Below are 23,754 nucleotides of genomic sequence, written 5' to 3' on the forward strand. Positions count from 1 at the left end.
CAAACTCAAAAGAACAAAGATCAATGGCAAGGCGGCAGCTTGGGAAATATTGTGTTTGTTTTGTACAAATAAACTCTCATATTCTTTGAACACTCCCTGACAGCTGGTAGTTAGACTAGGCTAGACTTAAGTATTTATTTTCTTTTTCCTACTTATTCCAACAATAGACCTTTTTTCAAAGAGGCCACCCTGTTGAATAATTATGCAGTCCAGCAGAAAAACAATGATAAAACTATGCATAATTATTACAATATGCATGATACAGTAATTTATGCATGGATCTATCATTGTTTTTATGGCTGGACTACATAATTATTCAACAGGACGTCCTCTTTTGTCTTTGAAAAAAGGTCTATACAATGCTTACATAGGGTTTACACAACAGGTCTATTAGACCTTTTTTCAAAGAGGCCACCCTGTTGAATAATTATGTAGTCCAGCAGAAAAACAATGATAAAACTATGCATAATTATTACAATATGCATGATACAGTAATTATGCATGGATCTATCATTGTTTTTATGGCTGGACTACATAATTATTCAACAGGACGTCCTCTTTGAAAAAAGGTCTATACAATCAATACTCATCAAACGGGAATCCATCTAAGAATGAACAATTCAAACCAGTTATAGAGTTAATTAAATCAGAACTAGACAAAACTGAAGGAAAAACACCAGACATCTTCATAGCAGGTGATTTTAACCTGCCACACGCAAATTGGGACAGCAAGTGCTCAAACCCTGGGGCATCTACAGAGGAACAAAGAATGACTAGTGAAATATTCACTCTTATGAATGACCATAATCTGATTCAACACATTAGAGGAGCCACACACAAAGCAGGAAATACACTGGATTTAATGCTCACAAATAACCCTCTACTAATACACAGCTATGAATCAGCCCCATCACCAGATTACATATCCCATCACTCAATGATCAATGTTAAAATTCACTTTGATTTACACTCAAGTTTCCAAAAGGAGGATCCCTTTGTTGTGCGTAATGTATTTGATGAGTACAATTTTCATTCAAAAACAATAAACTGGGTATCAATCAAGGAAAAAATGAAGGATAAATTGTGGACAGACCTTCATGATCAACCGACAGCTGACCAATTGTCAGCAATCACAGACTGGATCATAGACATAATTAAGGAATATGTACCAAAACGAAAACCAAACACTAAAAAATTTCAGAAGATACCACGCGAGCGAAAGATTTTATTCAGAAAAAGAAAAACAAAATTTTTAGAAAATTTCCAAACCCAATGAAAAATGCAAAATCCAAACAAAAATTAATAGACATTGAAACTAAACTAAAGCTATCCTACGAATCAGAGAAGAAAAGCCAGGAAAGGAAGGCAACAGAATCAATAAAAAACAATCCTAAATTTTTTTATGCATATGCAAAAAAGCATAGTAAATCAAAATCCAAAGTTGGACCACTGCGTGACAAAAATAATTCTTTGATATATGATGCTGACCGTATTGCTAATATACTCCAAGACCAATACACATCGGTTTTCAGTGTACCATCGGAAAATGACGTCACTCATCCAACAATATGTCCAAACGTGCTAAAAGACATAGACTTTGACGAAAAAAATTTCATTGAAGCAATCTCAACATTGTCACCAAACTCTGCTCCCGGTCCTGATGGATTTCCTGCGATTTTGCTGAAAAATTGCAAAGAAGAACTTGCTAAGCCACTCGCAATATTCTGGAGGAACTGTCTGAACCATGGAGTAACAGAGGAGATTCACAAAAGAAATCATATCACCCCAATATCAAAGGGTGGAGATCAAGGAGAGCCATCTAACTACAGGCCAGTATCACTTACGTCCCATCTCACCAAGGTGTTTGAAAAAATAGTTCGAAAGAAGATAGTCAAATTTATCAACAACAATGACTTGTTCAACCCAACACAGCATGGTTTCCGGGAAGGGCGATCATGCCTTAGTCAATTACTCAGCCACTATGACAGTATCCTATCAAAACTAGAAGAAGGATTGGATGTAGATGTTGTATATCTCGATTTTTCAAAAGCATTTGATAAAGTCGACCACAGGATACTGCTATCAAAACTGAAATCTATTGGAATAACAGACAAACTACTTAAATGGATTAAGTCATTTCTTCAAGACAGAAACCAAGTAGTATTTGTAGACGGTCACAAGTCGTACCAGGCAAAAATTCAATCAGGAGTACCTCAAGGATCGGTTCTTGGGCCATTATTCTTCATCATCATGATATCAGACATTGATGAAGGGACAACCAAAGCAGAACTTGCAAGTTTTGCTGATGACACACGAGTAAAGAAAGGAATCCAAAACATCATTGACCAGTTTCACCTACAAAACGACCTTAACAATGTATATCAATGGTCGACCATAAACAAAATGATGTTAAATGGAAAAAAGTTCGAGCATCTCCATTATGGAAACGGACCAGCCACCAGTTATTTCACAGGTGAAGGAAAGATAATCCAAACCAAATCTTCAACAAGGGATCTTGGTGTTACCATGTCAGACGATGCGAAATTCAACCAACATATTCTAACCATTGTAGAAAAAGTACAGATACTCATTGGTTGGATTCTGAGAACATTCAGCTCAAGAGAACATGATGTCATGCTCACTCTTTGGAAGTCTTTAGTCATACCACACATCGACAACTGTTCTCAACTATGGTCACCCAATGAAGTTAATCTGATCCAGCAGATCGAAGATCTCCAAAAATCATTCACAAGGAGGATTAAAAACCTACACAACCAAAACTATTGGGAAAGACTACAAACATTAAAACTGTTTTCACTGCAGAGAAGGCGTGAAAGATATTATCATATACACTTGGTGTATTATTGAGAAGCTTGTCCCAAATCCTGGGACAATCACGTTCTATGCCAATCCCAGACAAGGAAGAAAATGTCACATACCACTAGTGAAAAGGGGGCCCTGGCAAAAAGTCATATACTCAAGTTTTAAAGTCCAAGGACCAAGGCTTTTCAACTCGCTGCCAAAACGTCTGAGGGATCTCACTGAGTGCAAGAAATTGAAATTCAAAACTGAGCTGGATAAATATCTTCTTACAGTTCCCGACGAGCCACTCGTGACTGGCTACACTATGATGAGACGAGCTGAAACAAACAGCATCATCAATATGAAAATTTACATCGGTCCTCACAGGATGGATGCGTAAAGATATTACGAAACAAGCTCAAGGTAACTCAAGGTAACATTGCTTACATAGGGTTTACACATACACATTGACAGAAGTTACAGACAGTATGGACCTAACACTTCATACAAAAATTACAGGAAACGCATATTTGGACTTTGTACCCTTTGTAGAAGATTTTTCAAATTCAGTATGTGAATAGAGCAGTAAAAAATACATTTCCTTTTTTTTGTTCTAGGAAGTTCTAGGAATGAAAATAAAGGGATAATGATAATTGAATAATACCCACTGATGCCACTGATGATCCGCAGCACTATCGTAAAGCTAGAATCGCTTCGCGTACTCTTCGCTTGAGAAGTTGATTGACAGATTAAATTTTTCACCCGCACGGAGCTTACGGGGGCGTTCCATGAGCGCGTTCTGCAAGCATTCTCGGCTCAGTAGGCCATTTCACAGTCGCAAAGCGTAATGGGTAATCAGGACCACTGCGCGCTAATAACGACTTACTATTGGTCCAAAGTTTTGAAAAAAATTGAAGATTTTTGCGTCTAGCCAACGGGAAGCCGTAGGAGGCGCAATCAGTCCTGATTACCCATGATCCATTTCGACCGTGAAATGGCCTATCCTCGGACTGTGTTGAAAATGGTAGACTCATCTGTGACAGATCATTTCGATGGAAGTTGTTGGAATGTTTACAAGACTCTTGACAGAAAATCCTTTGTTTTATTGTCAATGATGACAGTGTCGTTATTAATTTTGTTAGATCTGACATATTGATGTTTATAAGTGCACTTTATAGTTTTGATTTCCATCAAAGAATCATTTTCTGGTTTTCATGTTATTAGATGCTGTTTTAGAGCTTTAGAGCTAGCCTGACAGAAGTGTTCCCCATGCACATATGCAATAATCTGCTCAGCTACTAAAAACAAAAGTGGTCTCTTCTTCTCAGTGGCTTCCGTATTATTGCTCCATCAGAAAGTCTTTATTAAATTTCAACCAATAAGATTGCAGCAAGTGATGAAAAGGTTAAAACAACTGGCCCAAATTTTTGGCGCTATAAAAACAAAATGAAGACAATCTATAATTTTCATTGGGTGAATTTTTAGTTGTTCTTCTATTTCTCCATGTTCGCCAACCTGAAGAGTCTCCATATATAGACCATAGGAAAGCTCCTCCTGAAACCTGCCAACTGAATTTTGAGTTTGGCAAATCCCCAATATTGGTGAACAATCATTTTTTCCCATTTATGGCTTTTCTCTTTGATATTTTATTGGTTTCTTTTGTTGATTGATTGCGTCATTGATTGTGTCATTTCTTCAGAAATGTGAAAATTTTCCAAATATATTACATTGGTGCAAAAACTTCAACAAGATGGATTTTTTGCTAGTTGGGTCTATTCTACTTTTCTTCTTTACCTTATACTTATCAGTTATTTTTCCCTGTTTTAGTTTGTATTTCTGTGTTTTAATCTCAATTAAATACCTTAAATGGATAAATTTTGGTGGGATTAAATTTGGCGAATTTGGTGAATTTTGTCAAAAACCGCCAAATCAAAACCCTGTCATATTTTTAAGATAGAAATTCTATGGAGAATATGCATTTCTTAGTAAAATGCCACCTATTTTTTAGTTTACCAGAGACTAAAACCTTCCCATACGCCAAAATTGATCATTCCAGGGGGGGGGGTCGGTACTAAAATTTCAGACATCATGACTTTTAGTGACGTGGTGGTATTACAAAAAAGGCCTTAAAGCATTTTAGTACCATGTGTAATAAAATCCCAAATTAGGTGGGGTCTTCAAGAAAAATTTTAGTACATGAGTTCTAAAAATCACCAAATTTTAGGAAATTTAACTATTGACCAAGCATTTTAGGCAAAATGAAAAAAATAAAAACTTTCTATATAAGATTTAAACGCCCCTGTGTCACCAACTAAGCAAAAATTCTGTCCCTGATGGGAAAATATCCTTGAATTTCACTGGGAAATTGACTTTGATTTCATCCCCACTCGAAATTCCATGTTAAAAAAATGCACTCCAAAACCACTGGGTTTTTTAACCTTGGAACAATAGAATTTCTATCCCAATAGCATTTCAATAGGAATTTTTATCCCCACTGATGAAAAAGATTCCACTGGGGCTGTGAAACAGGGGTGTATTTAATGTTCTGCTTTTATATACTATGGAATGAAAGATGTTTTCAAATTTGCTTTGTTTTTGTAAAGAATCCATGGATAACTGGATAGAAGAGAAATAGCAAGCTGTAAAAAATTAGAGGTGAAAAATAACCAATCAATCTTTGCAATAACTAAAGTAGAGCAGAGCAAAAGTGTCTTGACGGGTTGGTCTAAAAAGCAGGGTAGCCAATGGGGTAGCCAATTGGGCTAGGTTATGGGGTACCTCTTTTTGCCTAAACTTTTGAAATCTGAAACCTGTTTTCATGTGGAAATAACTATTACAACATCTTGTTAATGATTCCATGTAATAAAATTTAAGATTCCTTTCGAACTTCAGCCACAATAGCCTTTTTTCCAAAGGTACTGAACTTTGTTACTTCTCAAGAGACCTGGCGCCATTTTGTCTTCCTTCTTGGCTTCGTTTGAAAATTTACAGACCCGAATAAAAAATATATACAAAACAGTTTTTAATATTTTAGATTTAGATTTTATTTATGTTTTTAATTGTTATTTCCGTGAAGCTGGTAATTCGATGATAATAGCTTTGGAATCGCCTTTGGGCCATATGATCTCTAATCTTGTCATATCTTAACAATCCTTTGTTATTGAATCTATTGTTTAATTTAAATCATGTTTAGATGTTTCAAACAATTAATTCCTTTCAAAATTTTTAAATATGGCAGCTTATAATAGGTACAAAAAGTCTTTTGAAATAGCTCTATTATAACGAAGCTCTATTTCTTACTCCTCGTGCATTAACACGTGGTAATTTATATCTTTGTTTATCTTTGGAATCATACATGATCAATCTAAGTATCAATCAGATTCATGCTCCCTGGTCAGTAAAATGTGATTCTATGCATTCATTTTCGGTATTTCTATTCTGGTCTGTAAATTATTTAGGTACCCCACAACCTAGCCCAATTGGCTACCCCAATTGGCTACCCTGCTTTTTAGACCAACCCTGTCTTGACTGTTTCTGAGTCTTTATCTAGAATAGAGAGAAATAGATCAGGTTCATTGACAGCTTAAATAAGTTGGCATTTTGTTGAAAGTCCAAAGACTGCCATTCTCTGTACCGAATTCCAAAATAAGCCTAATTTAGGTGGTCACTATGCTAAAATGTCGAAAAAAATTTTAGTACATGTGTACTAAAATTCCGTTTTCAAAAATTAGGTGGGGGTATGTCAAAAATCGTCAAAAAACCTTTTAGTACTCATATGTGTCTTGGATTTTAGTGCCGACCCCCCCCCTGATCATTTGCCAAATTAAATCCACGCCAAAATTAATCCACTTAAGGTAGACCTTTTGCTAATCATGATACCATTTTGACTCCCAAAACTAGCAGTGAAAACTTTAAGTAATGATACTGTAACTTTGTAAAATGCCAACATACTTTTCTAATTCTGGTAGCTTCCATTTCAAGAATGACCCGCAAGCCATCGATGACAATTGCGATCAGCAAAAGAAAGCAATAAAAGATCTAAAGAGAAAAGCTGCAATGGGAAATATTAAGATTGTTTTATTTTTTTCAATTGCAAACACTCATGAAAGCGCCAAATATTTCCTAATCTAACCACCGTGATATCAATTGTTTTATTTTTTCCAATCAGGAAATTGCTGTGTGATTGTTTTTAAAAAGAAGTATCCAATCAAACAAAGGTAAAGCGCGTTCATCCTACCAGAAAGGATTCTTTGAAAGAATAATGCTCTTGAAAAAATAAGGCTCCCATCAAATTCCTGCTTTTGGGAATTAGTGGCTAGTGCCAAAAATTAGGGTCAGTTATTAACCTTCATCATACCCGGCAATCTCATTGGTTGAAATTTAAAAAAACATTCCCATGGAACAACTTACGGAAGTCATTAAGAAGAAGAAACCACTTTCGTTTTTATTGCAGATTTCAATAAACATTGCATGGGGAATACTTCTGTCAATGTGTATTATGTGTAAACTATGTAAGCATTGTATTGTTGGAACAGGGAAGAGAAAAGGTAAGTCTAGCCTAGCTAATTGTCAGCTGTCAGGGGGCATTAAAAAGAATACAAGAGTTTGGTTTTTCCCAAGATGTCAGATGGCTTCATTTATAAACATTAAAAAGACCAGATAGTTGCTATGGGGAATTAGACAAGGCATGTCGGCGTTACACAAAGTTACTGTAGACATTTTGCCAATGAGGATGTCATGGTTGAATTTGAATAAAAAACTGCTCCAGCAGTTGTGACAGGGAATTTTAACTGGAGTTGAAATGGTAGTGTGTCTAGCAAAAGGTCAAGCCAATCATCTCAGATAAATAAAAGACAATAAAGATAAAAATTTCAGGTTTTCCTGATGCTAAGTTTATGTGATATTTTTGGAGTCATTAGATATATAATGTTTTTACTGCTAATTTTTGTAGACAAATGATATTATGACTAGTAAAAGGCAGAAAGGTGGAAATGGCAAGTGATCCCAATCAAATTTCGCAATCAATGAGGTGATCAAATCAAGGTGTTACAAATATTTGCGTTATTTGATTGATTGTTGATTGATTTGATGATGGTGATTTTGAACTTGAAAAAGGTTTTTTGAGGCAGAAATCCAAAACTTTGTTGCCCAAATTTGGCCTGGACATCAATGTTTGGGCTAAAAGAATGTTTTGTTTTTTGGCCTGAGCATGACTCAAAAATATTCTGGATGGGTATGTTGGGGCCATACCATGATTTCTTGTATAAATACATTTTTTACATCTGAAAAATTGATGTTTGTGATTGCACTTTCGCACTTTATAGTTTTCATTCCCATTGATGAATCATTGATTTGATAGCGTTTAGTCGGATTTAGGGCCTCTAGTAAAAGAAGTAAATAATTCAATCTGCTTTTCCTGAAGTTATACTATATTTTTTCGAAACTGATTTATATCAAGAAATAAAAAGACTTACTTAAAAATGCTACAATTTCTTGATATTTGGCTCGAAGTTTTTCAAATTTACTTGAGTACTTTGTGATTTTATTTATTTCACTGTGTCATTCTGATAAGAAGTTTTCAGGCAACAAATTGGTGTAAAATCTATCTTTCGATACTAAGGTTATAGATCAGTTAAGTCAAAAAACATTTATCCACTATTATGATCATTAGAAAGCAGTCAATACTTAAACTTTTTTGACGACCTATCAATGCTAAAAGAATTTTTTAATAGAAATGATCAACACCTTTTGGGTAATTAGAGAAGCTGGTCAAAACACTGGTTATGTCCATAGTTTTTCTTTGTATTGGTGTGCTAGAAGACATTTAAACAACTTTAATGTCGATTTTTTATAAATTGTCAATTTATTCAGGTAGAATTATATCAGATGATCAGATTGAAGAAAAGTGAGAGAGCCAGGACTAGATGATCTTTGATACATGATCAATAATCCGTTCACTTACCTTTCAGTCTGAAATTTTTTGACAGAATTGATTGACGGATTAAATATCCATCCGTGGAGCGTTTGAAGACATTCAGGAAGGTAGCTTATCTTTTAACCCTGATTAGTCCCTGATGTTTAGGAAGTTTTTTAAAATTGTTAGCATAATCTATGGCAAATCATTTGATGCTAATTATCCAGCTAGGAGGACCAATCTTCGACCAAAACTCAAGCAAGCTACCTGTTCCTGACTGACATAATAAATATTTCACCCGCAAAACAATATAAAACGAAAACACTATGGGTAGGTTGAAACACGAACCCTAAGTATTTTTTAAAATAAAGGTATCTCAAAACTGACTATGGCAATAATCAAGGTATAAGTCCCTTTGAATATCATATCATATCTTTTTTATCATACTTAGTGAAGAGCTTTAAAGGTGCTACCATAGTTTTTTCTGCCTATAACCTCTGTAAGGTTATAACCTATATAAGCTCTGGTCCTTGCTCTGGCCCTTAAGAGGGAGGGGTTTCATGGTTGGCGGAGGAGCGGAATCGGCCCTTTTTTCGGACGGAGTGGCGGAATTTGGCGAAAATTTAGACGGAATTACGGAAATTGGGTTCTCTGACGGAGACGGAAAATTAGACAATTTTAGTGCGGAAAAACGGAATTAAGCAAAAAAATTTGCGGAATTTCGGAATTGGTAAAAGATATTCTAAATTTGCGGAATTTTCGACAAAAATATTGAATTTCAAAGGAATTTTCGGTGACGGAAATTTGGTTCAATTTAAGACGGTTTGACGGAAATTGGAGAAAAAAAATACGGAATTGCGGAATCGGGTACCCCCTGAAACCCCCCCCTTAAGACATTTTTTCTGATGTTTTCTCAATTTATTATTTCAATGTTTATTTCTTTATCCCAGGAAATACGTGATCCTGAAACAAAAATTACCTGGTGTATTTTCTAAAAAGGATTCAATGTAAACTGTTAAACTTTTTTGTGATGCACCAATATTTGAATTATTTAAAGCCTTACTAGTATCTGCACTCAAGTTTTAAAAACAGCAAAAGCCTTTGGCGTTAAAAAAAACATTTGATTGAAGTTACTTTTCCATCAAAGGGTTAATATCATTAGCAATTTCAATTTTTTTTGCCTTAGGTACTTTCAAGAAAGTAAACCATTCTTTTTATTGGAGAGACATAGTTATGGAAAATTTGGTTTGCCAGAGATAGAAAATTTAACTTGACAATCTGGCAATGAAAACCTTTATGGTGTTCTAGCTAAAGGCTTGGGGACAAGAAAAAAGTGCGTGTCCCATGGTTTTTTTGTTGTATCATTCGACAAAAAGTGAGGGAGGGAAATACCCAAAAGACATGCTGTCGATTTCACTTTTATTGGTAGAAAGAAAAATAGGGTGGAGATACGAGAAACGTTTCAGGTTGGTGGGATGGAGCATGTTGCATTGCACCAACGCGAAAAAAACTTCTCGTGTCCCCAAGCCTTAACAGATGCTTCAAAGCAAAATCTCTTTATTGGTTGACTCAAAAAAAGCTCTGATTGTTCGGTAACCTGCTGAAGTTATAAGGACTGGTTTCCCACTGGTTTATAATTGTTAACTGAAGTAGTATTGAAGTATTGACTAGAAGACTTGTTCGAGTTAAGAAGACATTAGAGTAATAGAGGTTTGAGTTATGGAGACTGAACTGTAGTTGTATTTTGAATGTTTATAATATCACATTTTTTGACGTTTGACCATAAAACTCGTTCACACTTTTAGATTGCGGAAAAGAGATTTTGGTGCAAAAAGCATTTGTCGAGTCACCTATATAAACTTTGTCTGCAAACTGTCAAGGACACATAAATAATCCATTTTACTATTTTTGGACCTACCCCGGTGGGCTGTAGGTCCTATAAATTAACCTCTGTTCGTTCGTTCGTCTGTTCGTCCGTTCGTCCGTTCGTCCGTTCGTTACTAGCTTTTCTCGGGATTGGCTCATTAGTTTTTCCTAATTTTTGGCACAAAGATGCAAAATGGTAATGCCCAAAATGTGACGGAGCCCGATTTTCGAAAAAAAATTCATTTCCGGCCGAAAATGCCGGAAATATGCCGGAAAAACCGATTTTTTGGCATTTTCTCGAAATTTCATCATTAGTTTTTTCTGATTTTTTGCACAAAGATGCGTATTAGCAATGCCTAAAACATGGATTAGTCCGATTTTTGAGAAAAATTCTATTCCGGCTGAAAATGCCGGAAATATCCCGGAAATCGCCGTTTTTGCAGATTTTCATTGGACTTTTCCTTATATTTCGTTATTTTTTCACACAAAAACATTATTTGTAGCAATGCCCACCATCAAGCATGGTTTAATTGTCAATAAAAGTGATTTTTGAAGCCGGAACTTTCTAAAAATCGCCGGAACAGCCTATTTTCGCCGGAAAAACGGTATTTCTTGAATTTCTTGAGCTGTACTTTATATTTTTTCATGAAATTTTGCACACTGATGCAAAATGGCAATACCTAAAATATGACAGAGCCTGATTTTCAATTAACGTACTTTTCCGGCCGAAAATGCCGGAAATATGCCGGAAAAACCGTTTTTTTGGCATTTTCTCGAGACTTCATCATTAGTTTTTTCTGATTTTTTGCACAAAGATGCGTATTAACAATGTCTAAAACATGGCCTAGTCTGATTTTTGAGAAAAATTCTATTCCGGCTGAAAATGCCGGAAATATCCCGGAAATCGCCGTTTTTGCAGATTTTCATTGGACTTTTTCCTTATATTCATGGTTTCTGCCTACTTTTTCAGTCCCCCCTTAAAATGCAATTTTGCCCTTAAAGAAAACTCCCCCCTTAAATCGAACAAAAATTACCGGTACCCCTTGTTAGAATGTCCCCCCTTAAAATGAAAAAAAAAGAGGAATCCCCCCTCAGATTTTTATTTTTAGACTTTGACAATAACAAAGTACTACGATTGGTTTGATATCAATGCCATCAACATTATATTAGGTACATAATGATATCCAACTAAATAAAATTCAATAAAAAGAAATCATTGAAAATAAACTGGATCCTATAATCAAATGATACAAATAAAACTTTTTATGAATAAAACCAAACAAAAGATGCAGTACCTGGTATAACAGTTGTGTTTTGTTCATATCTTAGGCCTTGTAAATTATCTTTATCATTAGATTTGAACTGGGAATGTTTTCTGATTGTAGTCCTAGTTTAAGTTAGGTCGAGTAAGTGGTCTTCCCAAGTAGAGAATTTAGGCAGTAAAACACAAGTAAGATTTCATGCTTATGACATTGATTTTGGATGTGACAGAGCTGAAAATGTCAAAGATCATTAATGACAAAGATCATTGATGTCGACCAACTATTGCAAGAAAATCTTTGTACCCTTCAGCCAACAATTTTTACAATAGAGAGAGAAGAGAAGAGAGTATGCAGATTCATGGGCCCCGGCGAGCCATTTGAGTGGGGGGGGGGCAAGATTTAGGAAAAAAATGTCGCCCACCATGGTTGGGCGACGAAGAAATTTTTTCACTTTTTACACCCTCAAAACAGCTTAAAACGTTATCTAATTGGGGAGAATAATAGTTTTTATGGTTTGATTTGGTCTGTTAAAGGTTATTCTAATGTACATAACTTTCAATATAGCATGGTCTGCAAAATAGTGGGCATGAGATTGTGAGCACAAAAACGGGAAAGAAGATATTATTAGACAAAGAAAATTATTATCAATAAAACCAAATTTTTTAGTCCCCCCTTTTTTCTTATTTTGATAGATTCTTGCAGCCCTTGATAAAGAATCCCCCCTTATTAAAAAAAAATGACAAAAATCCCCCCTTTTTTAAAAGGCAATTTTTTTGACCCCCCCCCCCTTATTTTAAGGGGGGGCAGAAACCATGATATTTCGTTGTTTTTTCACACAAAAACATTATTTGTAGCAATGCCCACCATCAAGCATGATTTAATTGTCTATAAAAGTGATTTTTGAAGCCGGAACTTTCTAAAAATCGCCGGAACAGCCTATTTTCGCCGGAAAAACGGTATTTCTTGAATTTCTCGAGCTGTACTTAATATTTTTTCATGAAATTTTGCACACTGATGCAAAATGACAATACCTAAAATGTGAAGGAGCCCGATTTTCGAAAAATATTTTTCCCGGCCGAAAATGCCAGAAATATGCCGGAAAACCGTTTTTTTTACATTTTTTTCGAATTTTCATCTTTAGCTTTTTCTGATTTTTTGCAGAAAGATGCCTATTTGCAATGCTCAAAACATGGCCGAGTTCGATTTTTGAGAAAAAAATTTTTCCGGTTGAAAATGCCGGAAATCGCCGTCTTTGCAGATTTTCATTATATGTTTTCCTTGTATTTCTATGTTCTTCACACAAAAACATTATTGATAACAATGCTCACCATCAAGCATGATTCAATTGTCAATAAAACTGATTTTTGCGACCAGAACTTTCTATTAATTTTTCCCTACAACCCTTCCCTCTCCCCCCATCAACAATCAATGATGAATTTATTGCGTTATGCATTTTCGCTAAACGATATATTTTCTGACTGATTTTTTTCTCCTCGCATTGCTATCTAACTTTCATCATCAGGTAGGTCCATTCAGCATCTAGCTTGTTCCTTCTTGTTTTAGTAAGGTTTTTACTTTTCCTTCCTTGTTTCTCTTTCATCTTTTATTCATGTAATTTTCCGTATTTGAAGGTTTTCATTGTCTGTTTCATCAATTTTGATTTCATTTTTTTTATCCAACTGTGAACGTCTGCTGTAAAAAGACTTAACGACAATATCCACCCCAGTATAGCTTTGAAGTGAAAACTTGTCTACATTTTTTTACTCAGTTGGAGGCTGTTGGAGGTGTCTGGTGTCTTTTCACGTTTTTATTAATTTCGATAATTTGTAAGTAGAGCTGACTGGTTTTGTCATCTTCTCATCTTGATTAAAGGTTTTGTTTTTAAATAAGAGTGATATCGTTTGCTTACTAATCAATTTTAATTCACAAGCTTTTTAACATTGGATTGACACGGATGTGGAGCAAGATTGGTCAGAAATAGGAAAAGAAAAACTTTTTTTATATCAGCACAATTATAACAATAGGCAGACACTGTCCTGATATGAAATAAAACCTTTAACTTACTAAAGTGATTTTCATTTTTCGAACCACAAAAATGGTGGATTTTTAGAATAAATGGGGAACCTTATTTACCAGGTCAGACAAGTTGATTAATTTGTTAATAGTTTACCAGACATGGGTGCTTTTGAAATTGTTCAGGATACAAGACAACTTTAGCTCCCGGAAGAACCTTTGGTTTCTTCTCTTTTAAGGAAACTTCTTTCAGGAAAACCATTCAATAATAATGTAATTAAAAATCAGACTGTTTAATTAATTGCAACCTGTACGTCACTAAATTAAATCTCTAATTACGGTTCATAGGTGGGTCAGTGTCATTACATTTTGCTATTTGATTCATTTTAGATGTTTTTAAGTATTGGCATATTTTGATCTGAGTTTATTTCATAAAATCGAATCTGAAATGTAGGTATTATTCTTCAGCTGTTGCGGTTGTTTGTTTTTTCAGGTTTTGGGTTTTTTTTACATCCACTGATTTTTCATGATTTATTGAATTTGACCTTTTTTCCGATTTCTTTATTTTATCTAACTAGCTTATGTACATTCTAATTTTAGGATACCGATCCGCTTGCTTGCGCTCATTTCGACAAAATAATCAATGGATGTTAAGCTTTCATAAAAGTTTTTATGTCGAGGTCATTTGCGCATCTTCCTGAAATTTTAAGCTAGAATAATCAGACCAAGCCTGCGAGGAACGGCTCCGAGACGAGATACATGTAATTTGAAATGGCAGCTTAACATTTTCCATTATTTTTTCCTGGAGAAACTGATTTTTAACTGATCCTTAAAAAACGTTAACTTTACTTTACTTTACTTATAAGGAAGGAATTCGTAGCTCTCTCTTAAGGATTTAAAGTTGTTAATTATGAATGTTGATAACGGTGCTTTTTTTTTCGCAGAATCTTATCATTATGCATACAAAAACAAAAAAAGTCTTTTTGATGGTGACATTCGAGTAAATTTATTTGCAATTACTGTAAATCTTATGAGTCAACTAAAGTGAGGTCAAATGGCTAGAGTGAGTTGCGAAACAAAAAGTAATCGACTGCTCAACATCAGCTATTAGTAATCAAATTGTAATTATATACAATTATGGGCTGGTCTGTTTCATCCCCAGATGAAGATGTTCGAATCAAAAATTTTTCTTTGAAGAAATAAGCTTGAAATACTGAATGGAAGAAAGTGTGAACACAATATATTTGATTTAGTATTTATAGAATAATCTTATGAAATAGCTTAATTGATTTATGAGCGGTAGTCCATAGTTACAATATTGCTCTTTTGAATGATATAGGAACGCTGAAAAAAGATTGTTATAGAAACAATTTAAGAAATTCTACTTCTCTCATTATAGCTTGACCTGGAAGCTCTTATCAAACATTATTTAGCATTCAATTGATGCAGAGAGGTACAGTTCACAAGTGGTATTTGATTTTGTATGTCAGAAGGAAGGAAGGAATAATTTTCTTCGTTTCTTCCTTTCGAATGTTTCTTATCTTTGAAAGAGTTCTCTATCTAATGTTTAGCGATATATTTAGTCTTCTTGTTATTCTTTCATATTTATCTTACTGGCGGTATGGGGCTATCGGGTTCATACTCAGAAGTTGAGGTTTCTCAGGGCTGGCGTATGTTGAAACCCCGGGGGGGGGCAGTGGGTTTACCAACTGACGGTATGTGCGGCGAAAAAATTGGCCTTTAGAATCGCACCCTTACAGTGCAGAACAAAATCGGTGAAATTCATACCCTTACAGTTCATTTTTTCAAATTTTAAACTCTTTTAGAGCAAAAAAAATCATTTCGAGCAAACATTTTCGAGCAAAAATTTGCAATTTTTCCCAGATTTGCTGAAATTTCCACCCTTACAGTGCATTTATCAAAAGTCCACCCTTACAGTGCATTTCTGATATTTTGAAAAACATACCCTTAACCGCCGCACATACCCGTCGGTCAATTTGCCTGACTGCATCAATATTTGAAGCATGCTTTGGGCTTAGATGCTCTTAGAGTTTTATCCTAAACTTTTTTTTAATACTCATTTTTTGCCCTTACGTACAGTTCATCGAGCGCCTTCCGGTAAAAAGCCTTCCTTTAAATCTTAAACATTTCGGCCTCTGGAGCTTTAGTCTTATTATAGTAGTATGCTTTATTAAAAAGTTTTGTGTCAGTGTATTTTGAAGGTATGACATGGGGCAGTTAGATCAGCTGATCTCCATTCTGTTGTATCATAATGACTTACTCTGTTGATATCATCATGGTGCACTGCTATACTACTTATTTGGTTTAGTAGTGGTCTGTGTTTCAAATTAGCGATGAACCAGGCTCGATCTAGCACTAATAGGACATCAGTGAATGAATGGATAATTTTTGAGATTAGTAGTTTGGTAGATTTAGTGTCATAGCAGGTTTTGCCACATCAATCATGACCACATAGAATTTAGGTTAATTGAATTTTCAATTTGAATTTGTATCTTTGTTGGGAAAGATTTTTTACGCTTTTAATGAGGGCAAGCTTCGTCGTATAAGTGTTAGGAGTAAACATTTATCAAATTTGAAAACGGCTGTCGGGAAAGCTGGCTTAACATGAAAATAATTATGAGGTGACATTTTTATTATGATAAAGTGGCTGATAAAGAGGGAAACCAAAAGAAGAGTGTTAAAACGTTAAAAGACTTCGTGTTATTAGAGGAGTCCTTCGTTTGAGGTCAAGTTCAGAGGATTTCAATTTTTTTCTTACTTTTTAACAATACAATCAACAATCAAGGGAAAAAACGAACTTATGAAAGGAATTTATGTTTTGTCACGATAAGACCTTCAATGTTTGTTCCCCTGTATTATTTTTCATCTTTAGGTCTCGGTAAGGAAGGTCTTAAAGGGTGATAAGGAGACGGCTACGGAAGTTGTTAAATAATAAATCTATTGGTCTATTAATCATATCTCTAGTTGTTGTTATTTAGTAGGTCAAGTTAAATGAAAACCCTTCTCTTATCGATTTTAGTTAGTAGTTAGTACCTAATATAACAAGCAGGGATATATTCATTTGAGATCTAACGAGTCTCGCTAATGATGATATAAGTTTTTCCTGAGTTTGAGGAGTTTGAGTTTGAGAGGAAACTTCTAGATTAGCTTCAATATTCACTTCAGAAATTGAACACTTTTAGAGTGTTGTTTTCTCTTGGTGAAAAACATGGCGCTAAATACGAACTGTAGTGTAAAGGTGGAGAGTTCGGTAGAGCATAGAGGTATAAAGAAAAACAGGAGTTGAATGTGTCGGTAATTGGTCGTTAAAGTCTTTTGATTTCTTTTATAAAATGTATCAAAAGAAATTCTAAGCTCGCCCGATGAAATAAGACTTTTTAGTAGAACTCAAGTTTGCTCTGAACATTCTTATTACACGCTTTTTTTTTTATAAGAATGGTGTAAATCCATTTCATCATGGATATTCTTAACTTTTTCGGGAAAATCATCCTAAAATATTCTTACAGCATTCTTAGGTTAGGATCCTAATTCAGACTGGATTTAACATTTAGTACATACGTCTCAAAATTCCATGATGGTGATATTCTTAGCATATTCTTAATTTTTTGGCCATTTTCATCATGGACATTCTTATAAAGTGCATTCTTATAAAAAAAAAAGCGTGTATCAGTATTGAAGATTCTAGCCTTTTAATATACGAAAATTAGGTAAAACTTCGTCCACGAAACAAGTTTATGTTCCATTTCGTTATCCGTTCAATTTTGTTTTGAAAAGATATTTTCTCAAGCCAGACAATGACAAGTTTTTTATAAGCACATACGATTTCAGACTCAATTTGCAGACATAAAGTCGCTGGAGAATTTTGGAGGATAGTATCAAACAATAGAGTTCACCTTTAAGAAAACATTGATCGAAAAATCTTGTCATTTGATGAAGGATTGCCAAGTTTACAGGCCTTTTTTTAGTCCAAATATTTTCTTACACTGATGTCAGAAACAATGAATCTCGTCTCATCTAATTTCTAAAGCCTAAATGAGCCAATAAGATTTCACCTATGGATAAAAGAGCTCATCAAAAATGCACGATATATGAGATTATGAGCATGCATACATCGTAACTTTTTTAATCGTAGGGCGAGCTTGGTTACAATAGCATACTTCTCCTGTTTCTTTATACCTCCATGGGTAGAGTATACAGTTAACATTCGATAATTCCTATTTGCTCGAATAACAGAAAGATTCGAATTATAGAAATTCGAATAAGCGAGAGTCGGCTGTAGTTTTAATCACATGGCTTTCAACAAATATGAGTATGCTGATCCCCGGAGGGTCATTCATATGATCTGGCCTACGTCATGTGCCGCGCTTAAGGGTGGGGTTTTTCAGCATCCCAAAATGCACTGTAAGGGTGTGTTTCTGTGAGATTGCACTGCAAGGGTCGAATTTTAAAACAAATTTAAAATAATTGTTAAAAAGAAAGGTTTTTACTTCTCGTTTGTTTGAAAAAGTTTCTATTGTCTGATAATTACAGCTGACAAGAATAATTTTCTCAATTTTTCTTTGAAACAGAAAATTTCCCAAGCTTCTTCTTTCACGCAGATTTACAGCTGAGAAATATAGTGCACTATAAGGGTTGCGTAAATCAAGAGAAAATGCACTGAAAGGGTACCTTTTCAGCCATATTGAACTGCACTGTAAGGGTACGATTTTGAAAAGCAGATTTTGCGCGGCACATACCGTCGTTTCGAAATCGAGTGGCCCCCCCGGGTGCTGATCTTATCATAGAATTACAAATTTTCTTTTACCACTAATTTTCAAGTTGAGCTTCAAGTTGAAATTTCTTAATATGGGTTTTTTCCATAGTTTTTTGTCTGCTTTTGTTGATATTTTTTTATTTCATTTGTTTGCAAATTTCGAACTTGTTGATCATTCCCCGGTATCTTATATGACTAGTTTATGTATCTGTGTTTTTCAGCGACGGAGACGGTTAGCTTCTAATTTTTCTAGATCCTGAATGACTGGGGACACGGTAAATCAGAAATTTTATAGTCCTTGATTTTACGGGTCAAAACAGTAGGTTATTCCAAATTGTTTCACTCACTGCGCCGTCAAAAGTGCAAATACATTAACTCCCTATGGTCAATGCTATCTTTAAGGGACTGTCATTTTACTCTAGAAGTCTTCAAGCGTGTTTGCTTTTCGCAAGATAGTTTATAAAGAGGATTTTTATTGAGGTGTTTCTATATATAATATGGATCCTAATGTTTGGATAAAAAATATTGTTTTTTTCTGTTTAAATATTAGAAGTGGATATAAAACATACACAAGAGTTTTAAACCTTTGAATATTGATACAGTTATCTTGACTTTTTGATTACGAGATTCACATCAACCCACTAAAGGTCTGGGTTCGAGTTTACGAGTGTCGGATAATGTACTAATATTTGTATATTTGAACACGTCAATGCACTGGTTTAAACGTTTTGACCTCACTGGTTTAAAAGTTTGCGACATTTGACGTTTTTCGATCTGGTTAAACTCGAGCCCAATTCCTTTTCAGGCAGCATTTCAGGAAAATTTTACTCCTTATTGTTCTAAATGAGAAATTTCGTAGACTAGCGACGTGGTATTTAAGTTCAAGTTAGAGAAAAGTTTGAAAGAAGATGAAAGTGTAAGATTACTTCAAACTTCAAGAGGACATGTGTTGCATGTTTGCATTATAAGTGTTTTAAGAGCACTCATTCGAGGAAAGTTTGATTTTATTGGTTTAAAAATGTCAAAAATCTTCCACTATCCTTTCCATTGCGGCACTACATCACAAGTATTCAGGGCAAAGTATATCTAGTGCTCTCGGTGTATTTAAAAAAAAAATATAATCAAAGGTCCTGGTTGTGATTGAAAAACTGCCTCCAGGTTTATTATAAAGTTCAGCGACGTGAACCTATTTCATGTTTTGCACAGCAACTTTTTGATTTATCTCAATCATGCAGGGAAGATACATATTCTCTTAATTAAAAGCGAACAGCATTTTTGCGTGAGAATTTTAAAATTGAACATACAGTTGGCGCTCTCTAATTCGACGTTCTACTATTCGATATGCTCTATTATTCGATAATATTGAAAGTCCCTGTTAACAAGAAACTCTTATAAACGACGCTCTACTATTCGATACGCTCCCTTATTCGATGAAAATCAGATTCCCCTGAAAATCGAATTAGAGAGCGTCAACTGTAACATGTTTTGGAGAATTCTCCCATTCAACACTACTATGGACCTCTTTTGTGGGCTCGTGGAGATCAAAGAGACCGCTAGTGTTCGATCTGACAAAACTTTTTTGACCGTTTTCGATACGGCGAACACGTTGAGGATGGTTAGAATTCTGAGACTAATAAAATTCTAGGACCTAATAAAAAGGCCGACAGCTCTCAAACTATAACTCTCATATGGTATTTTTATATCATGGGATTTTCAAGGTTATCCCTTTCTTTTGGGTATATATCTTTGTTATGGTAGAATATCCTTTTTCACCATTTTTAGCTAGTTTCGTGCAATTACTTTACTATATCATTTCTCCTGTCGAGTTATTGAGAAATTGCTTGATGTAAGGACGAACAAAAACAAACAAACACGACAAGAATTCATTGATAAGATAATCTACCCAGCGTCAACTATTTGTGATAAGACGCTGTTGAGATGGGTGATTAACTAGTTTTTGATTTATTTTTTTCAAGTACTTATTTATCTTGTCGTTCTCCTTTTTACTAGCTGACATTTGATTTAGTTCTTTTTAAGTTTAAACAGATTGTAGATTGATATTGACAAGAACAAATATGTCAAAAAGGAATGTTACCAGTTTGGATGCGAGTCGTCGATCTTTTTCTTTGCGTGGTCAACCAGCTGGTAAAGTTAAAGTGGTGCGAATATATGACTTTTAGTTTATTCATTTAATTAGGCTTTTCTTATAACCAATCATCCATTCTACCAGCAACATGCTATGCTCTAAACGTTTACAAAGGCTATTTCACAGTCGAAATGAATCATGGGTAATCAGGACTGGTTGCGCTCTAGTAACGACTCTCGGTTGGCTAGACGCAAAAATCTTTGAATTCTTTCAAAACTTTAGACCAATAGTAAGTCGTCATTAGCGTGCGGTGGTCCTGATTAACCATTATGCTTTGCGACTGTGAGATGGCCTATGTTTTTTATAAGCAAGTGTCTATATCAGGCTGGTTTTATGCTTATCATTTTATTGTTCTTTAAACAATAGATCCATTGTTTGATTAGGTACCAAAAATTATGCCTGTATATGCTTGTAAACGTTCTGATTGGTCAAGCGCTGAAATTCTATTGTAATGTCACGTGACTTAGGTAGGATTGCCTACCCAACCTCGGCACACTTTTCAGCAAAAGCACGATATCTAGCCCTTCGGGCTTTATAAATCTATGTATATATCCCGTATTAATTTGTTGAGATTTTCCTGCTTCGACTGATCACTGCGTCTTAAAGCTCATTTGATATCACCCCAAAATCTAGGGGTAAAAACTTTGATTCTCTAAACAAACCTTGTATAGCAGTCAAGATCTCTTCAATATGATTATCACTCTAGAAGAGGATAATGTCATTTAGTTTTTAATGAATAAGCTCTTTTTGCAATTTATAGCGACGTGCACGTAATTACACATTCGTAGATAATACATGCTATCATATGTTTTGTAAAAATAACATGATTTCATGGCTGTTCATAATAATGTCGAAATACAATTTCAAAGGAGCAGCTAAGTTTTTAAAGTGCAGACCAACATTCAAGAGCTTTTATAACCTTGGTTCAGTATAAAGCAAATTTTGAGTCATAATGTTGAAAAATGTTCTAATATTTGGATATTCAAAATTGCAGTGGCGCTTGGGAGTACACCTGGAGACTTTATTTTCCATAATTGGCTGGATGTTTGTATAGTTTTACTATTAATCTCTCGTATATCTAGGTGGTGCATACTTATCTTGTTAAACCTTATCGGCCAAAACTTAGTCGGCCTTAATTTTAGTCAGCCCAAAATTTTAGTTGGCCCTAATTTTAGTCACCAAGCCAAAATTTAGTCACTTAGGGCCGACTAAGTTTTGGCCAATAAGGTATGCTACTCTTCTGCGTGTCAAAATTTATCTTAATCTATTCAAATTTATCGTAAATCATCAACAAGTTGACTAATCGTCAATTAGTTGCCCTTGATTATCACTTCGTTAATCATTGCCTTTTCTTTTTTATAGATATAATACATTTCAAATGAACTAAAAAAACAAACATCAACAAGGCTTTCGATCACGTTCTACGATTTATTTAATCTCACGTATGAAGATTAAGAAAGACGACATGGGTTTTCTTTATAACTGGAAAACCGCCAAAAATAAAAACCAATGGATTATAATTGGTGTAGCAGCATTTGTATTGTGTATACTGTACCTTATATTGTTTACAAGTGGTGGCCCTACTTACACTATAACGACAAAATCTATAGAAGGGAAAAGTTATACATTAGCTATCAGAGAAAGGACACCGAGGAATTATTCGCATACTGTCGTGTTATTGCATTCAGATAAACTAGATTCTACAGTTTGGGAGAATATTAAAACATTAGAGATGTTGTATAATTTGGGGTACCGAGCAATTGCTATTGACCTTCCTGGATTTGGTAAATCATACAGATATAAAGCACCTACACAAACTTATGATAAAGCTGTTATACTTGAAATAGTATTAAAAGAACTAGATGCTACAAATTGTATACTTGTAGTCCCTTCAATGAGTGGTTCCTACGCATTACCTTTAGTCATACGTGGTTCTTTCAGTTTGAATGGATTCGTAGCTATATCACCACATTTTACAGAGCGCTTCACAAAGACTGAATATACGTTGTTGAAAACTCCTACCATGATTATTTATGGACAAACAGATAAAGATTATGGAGAAAAATCTGCTAACGATCTTATGAATATCCCGGACAGTAAAATCCATGTTATAAAAGGAGCCGGACATGCTTGTTATTTACAAAATCCAGAAGAATTTAATGAAGTTTTAAAGACATTCTTGGATGAGATTAAATCTGGAACGTTCCATTCTGTCAGAGAAGAACAGTTATTAAAGAAAATGGAGATTGCTTGATTGATTATAAGAATATCCTATAATATGCCCTATAAACCGGGCGCTCATAGGCGTAGCGAGATCCCTGCAAAATTTATGAGGAAGTGCAGACGTTTATGACATATTCATTATCTTTTGATAAAAAAAAGATAATAATTACAGTGTCGTAAAAACTGCTCTCATCCATATATTTTGCAGGGTATCTCGCTGCGCTTATGGGCACCCTGGATTGATATTAGAATGCAGTTTTATATCGAACACCCTGTATCGCATATCCTTAAGGGACCTATTTTGCACTATACGAATTTGGCAAAATCGGTTAGAAAAAAGTCCCTTTTTTTCCTCCAATTTTTACCCATTAGCTAGCTAAAGAATTTCCACAAGTCACTGAGACAGGGGTTTTAGGCTTTAGTTGGAGATTTTAGCTTTATTCTGTAATTTAGTTTCGTGAGGTTTATTTTATTTCCACGATTATTTCATATGACGAAAAAGTTTTATCTTTCCCAAGAAAAAGTTTGATCATTCACAATTTAACACAATTAGTATATTTTCAAACTGTTTATTATGCAATTGTAATATATTTTGTAGATTTTTGTTAAACATTTTAAAAATATAGTTAAGAAATCATGAGATTTTGCTTTAAATTACCGTGTTTTCTATGAAATCTTCACAATCAAAAAATAAAGGGAATGCACTTTTTTTATTAGAACGTCTTAATTTAGGCTGAGCCTTGATGTGCTTATT

General features: G+C 34.6%; 2 protein-coding genes across 2 annotated transcripts in view; both read left to right on the forward strand.

The window, feature by feature from the left end:
* LOC136809839 (forkhead box protein N2-like) overlaps positions 1–23,754 on the forward strand; it is a 72,151-nt gene that overhangs the window by 1,373 nt on the left and 47,024 nt on the right. The gene's annotated exons all lie outside the window — the stretch shown is intronic.
* On the forward strand, positions 22,117–23,654 carry LOC136809828 (putative protein-lysine deacylase ABHD14B). Its single transcript, XM_067066381.1, has one exon. It carries the CDS (start codon positions 22,222–22,224, stop codon positions 23,029–23,031), a length of 810 nt encoding a protein of 269 aa, XP_066922482.1. The 5' UTR covers positions 22,117–22,221; the 3' UTR covers positions 23,032–23,654.

Source organism: Clytia hemisphaerica, unplaced genomic scaffold (assembly GCF_902728285.1).
Source record: "Clytia hemisphaerica strain Z4C2 unplaced genomic scaffold, Clytia hemisphaerica genome assembly, whole genome shotgun sequence".
Taxonomy (NCBI): domain Eukaryota; kingdom Metazoa; phylum Cnidaria; class Hydrozoa; order Leptothecata; family Clytiidae; genus Clytia; species Clytia hemisphaerica.

Coding starts and splice junctions, on each gene's coding strand:
- LOC136809828 (XM_067066381.1), top strand. CDS start 22,222: ATGAAGATTAAGAAAGACGACATGGGTTTTCTTTATAACTGGAAAACC.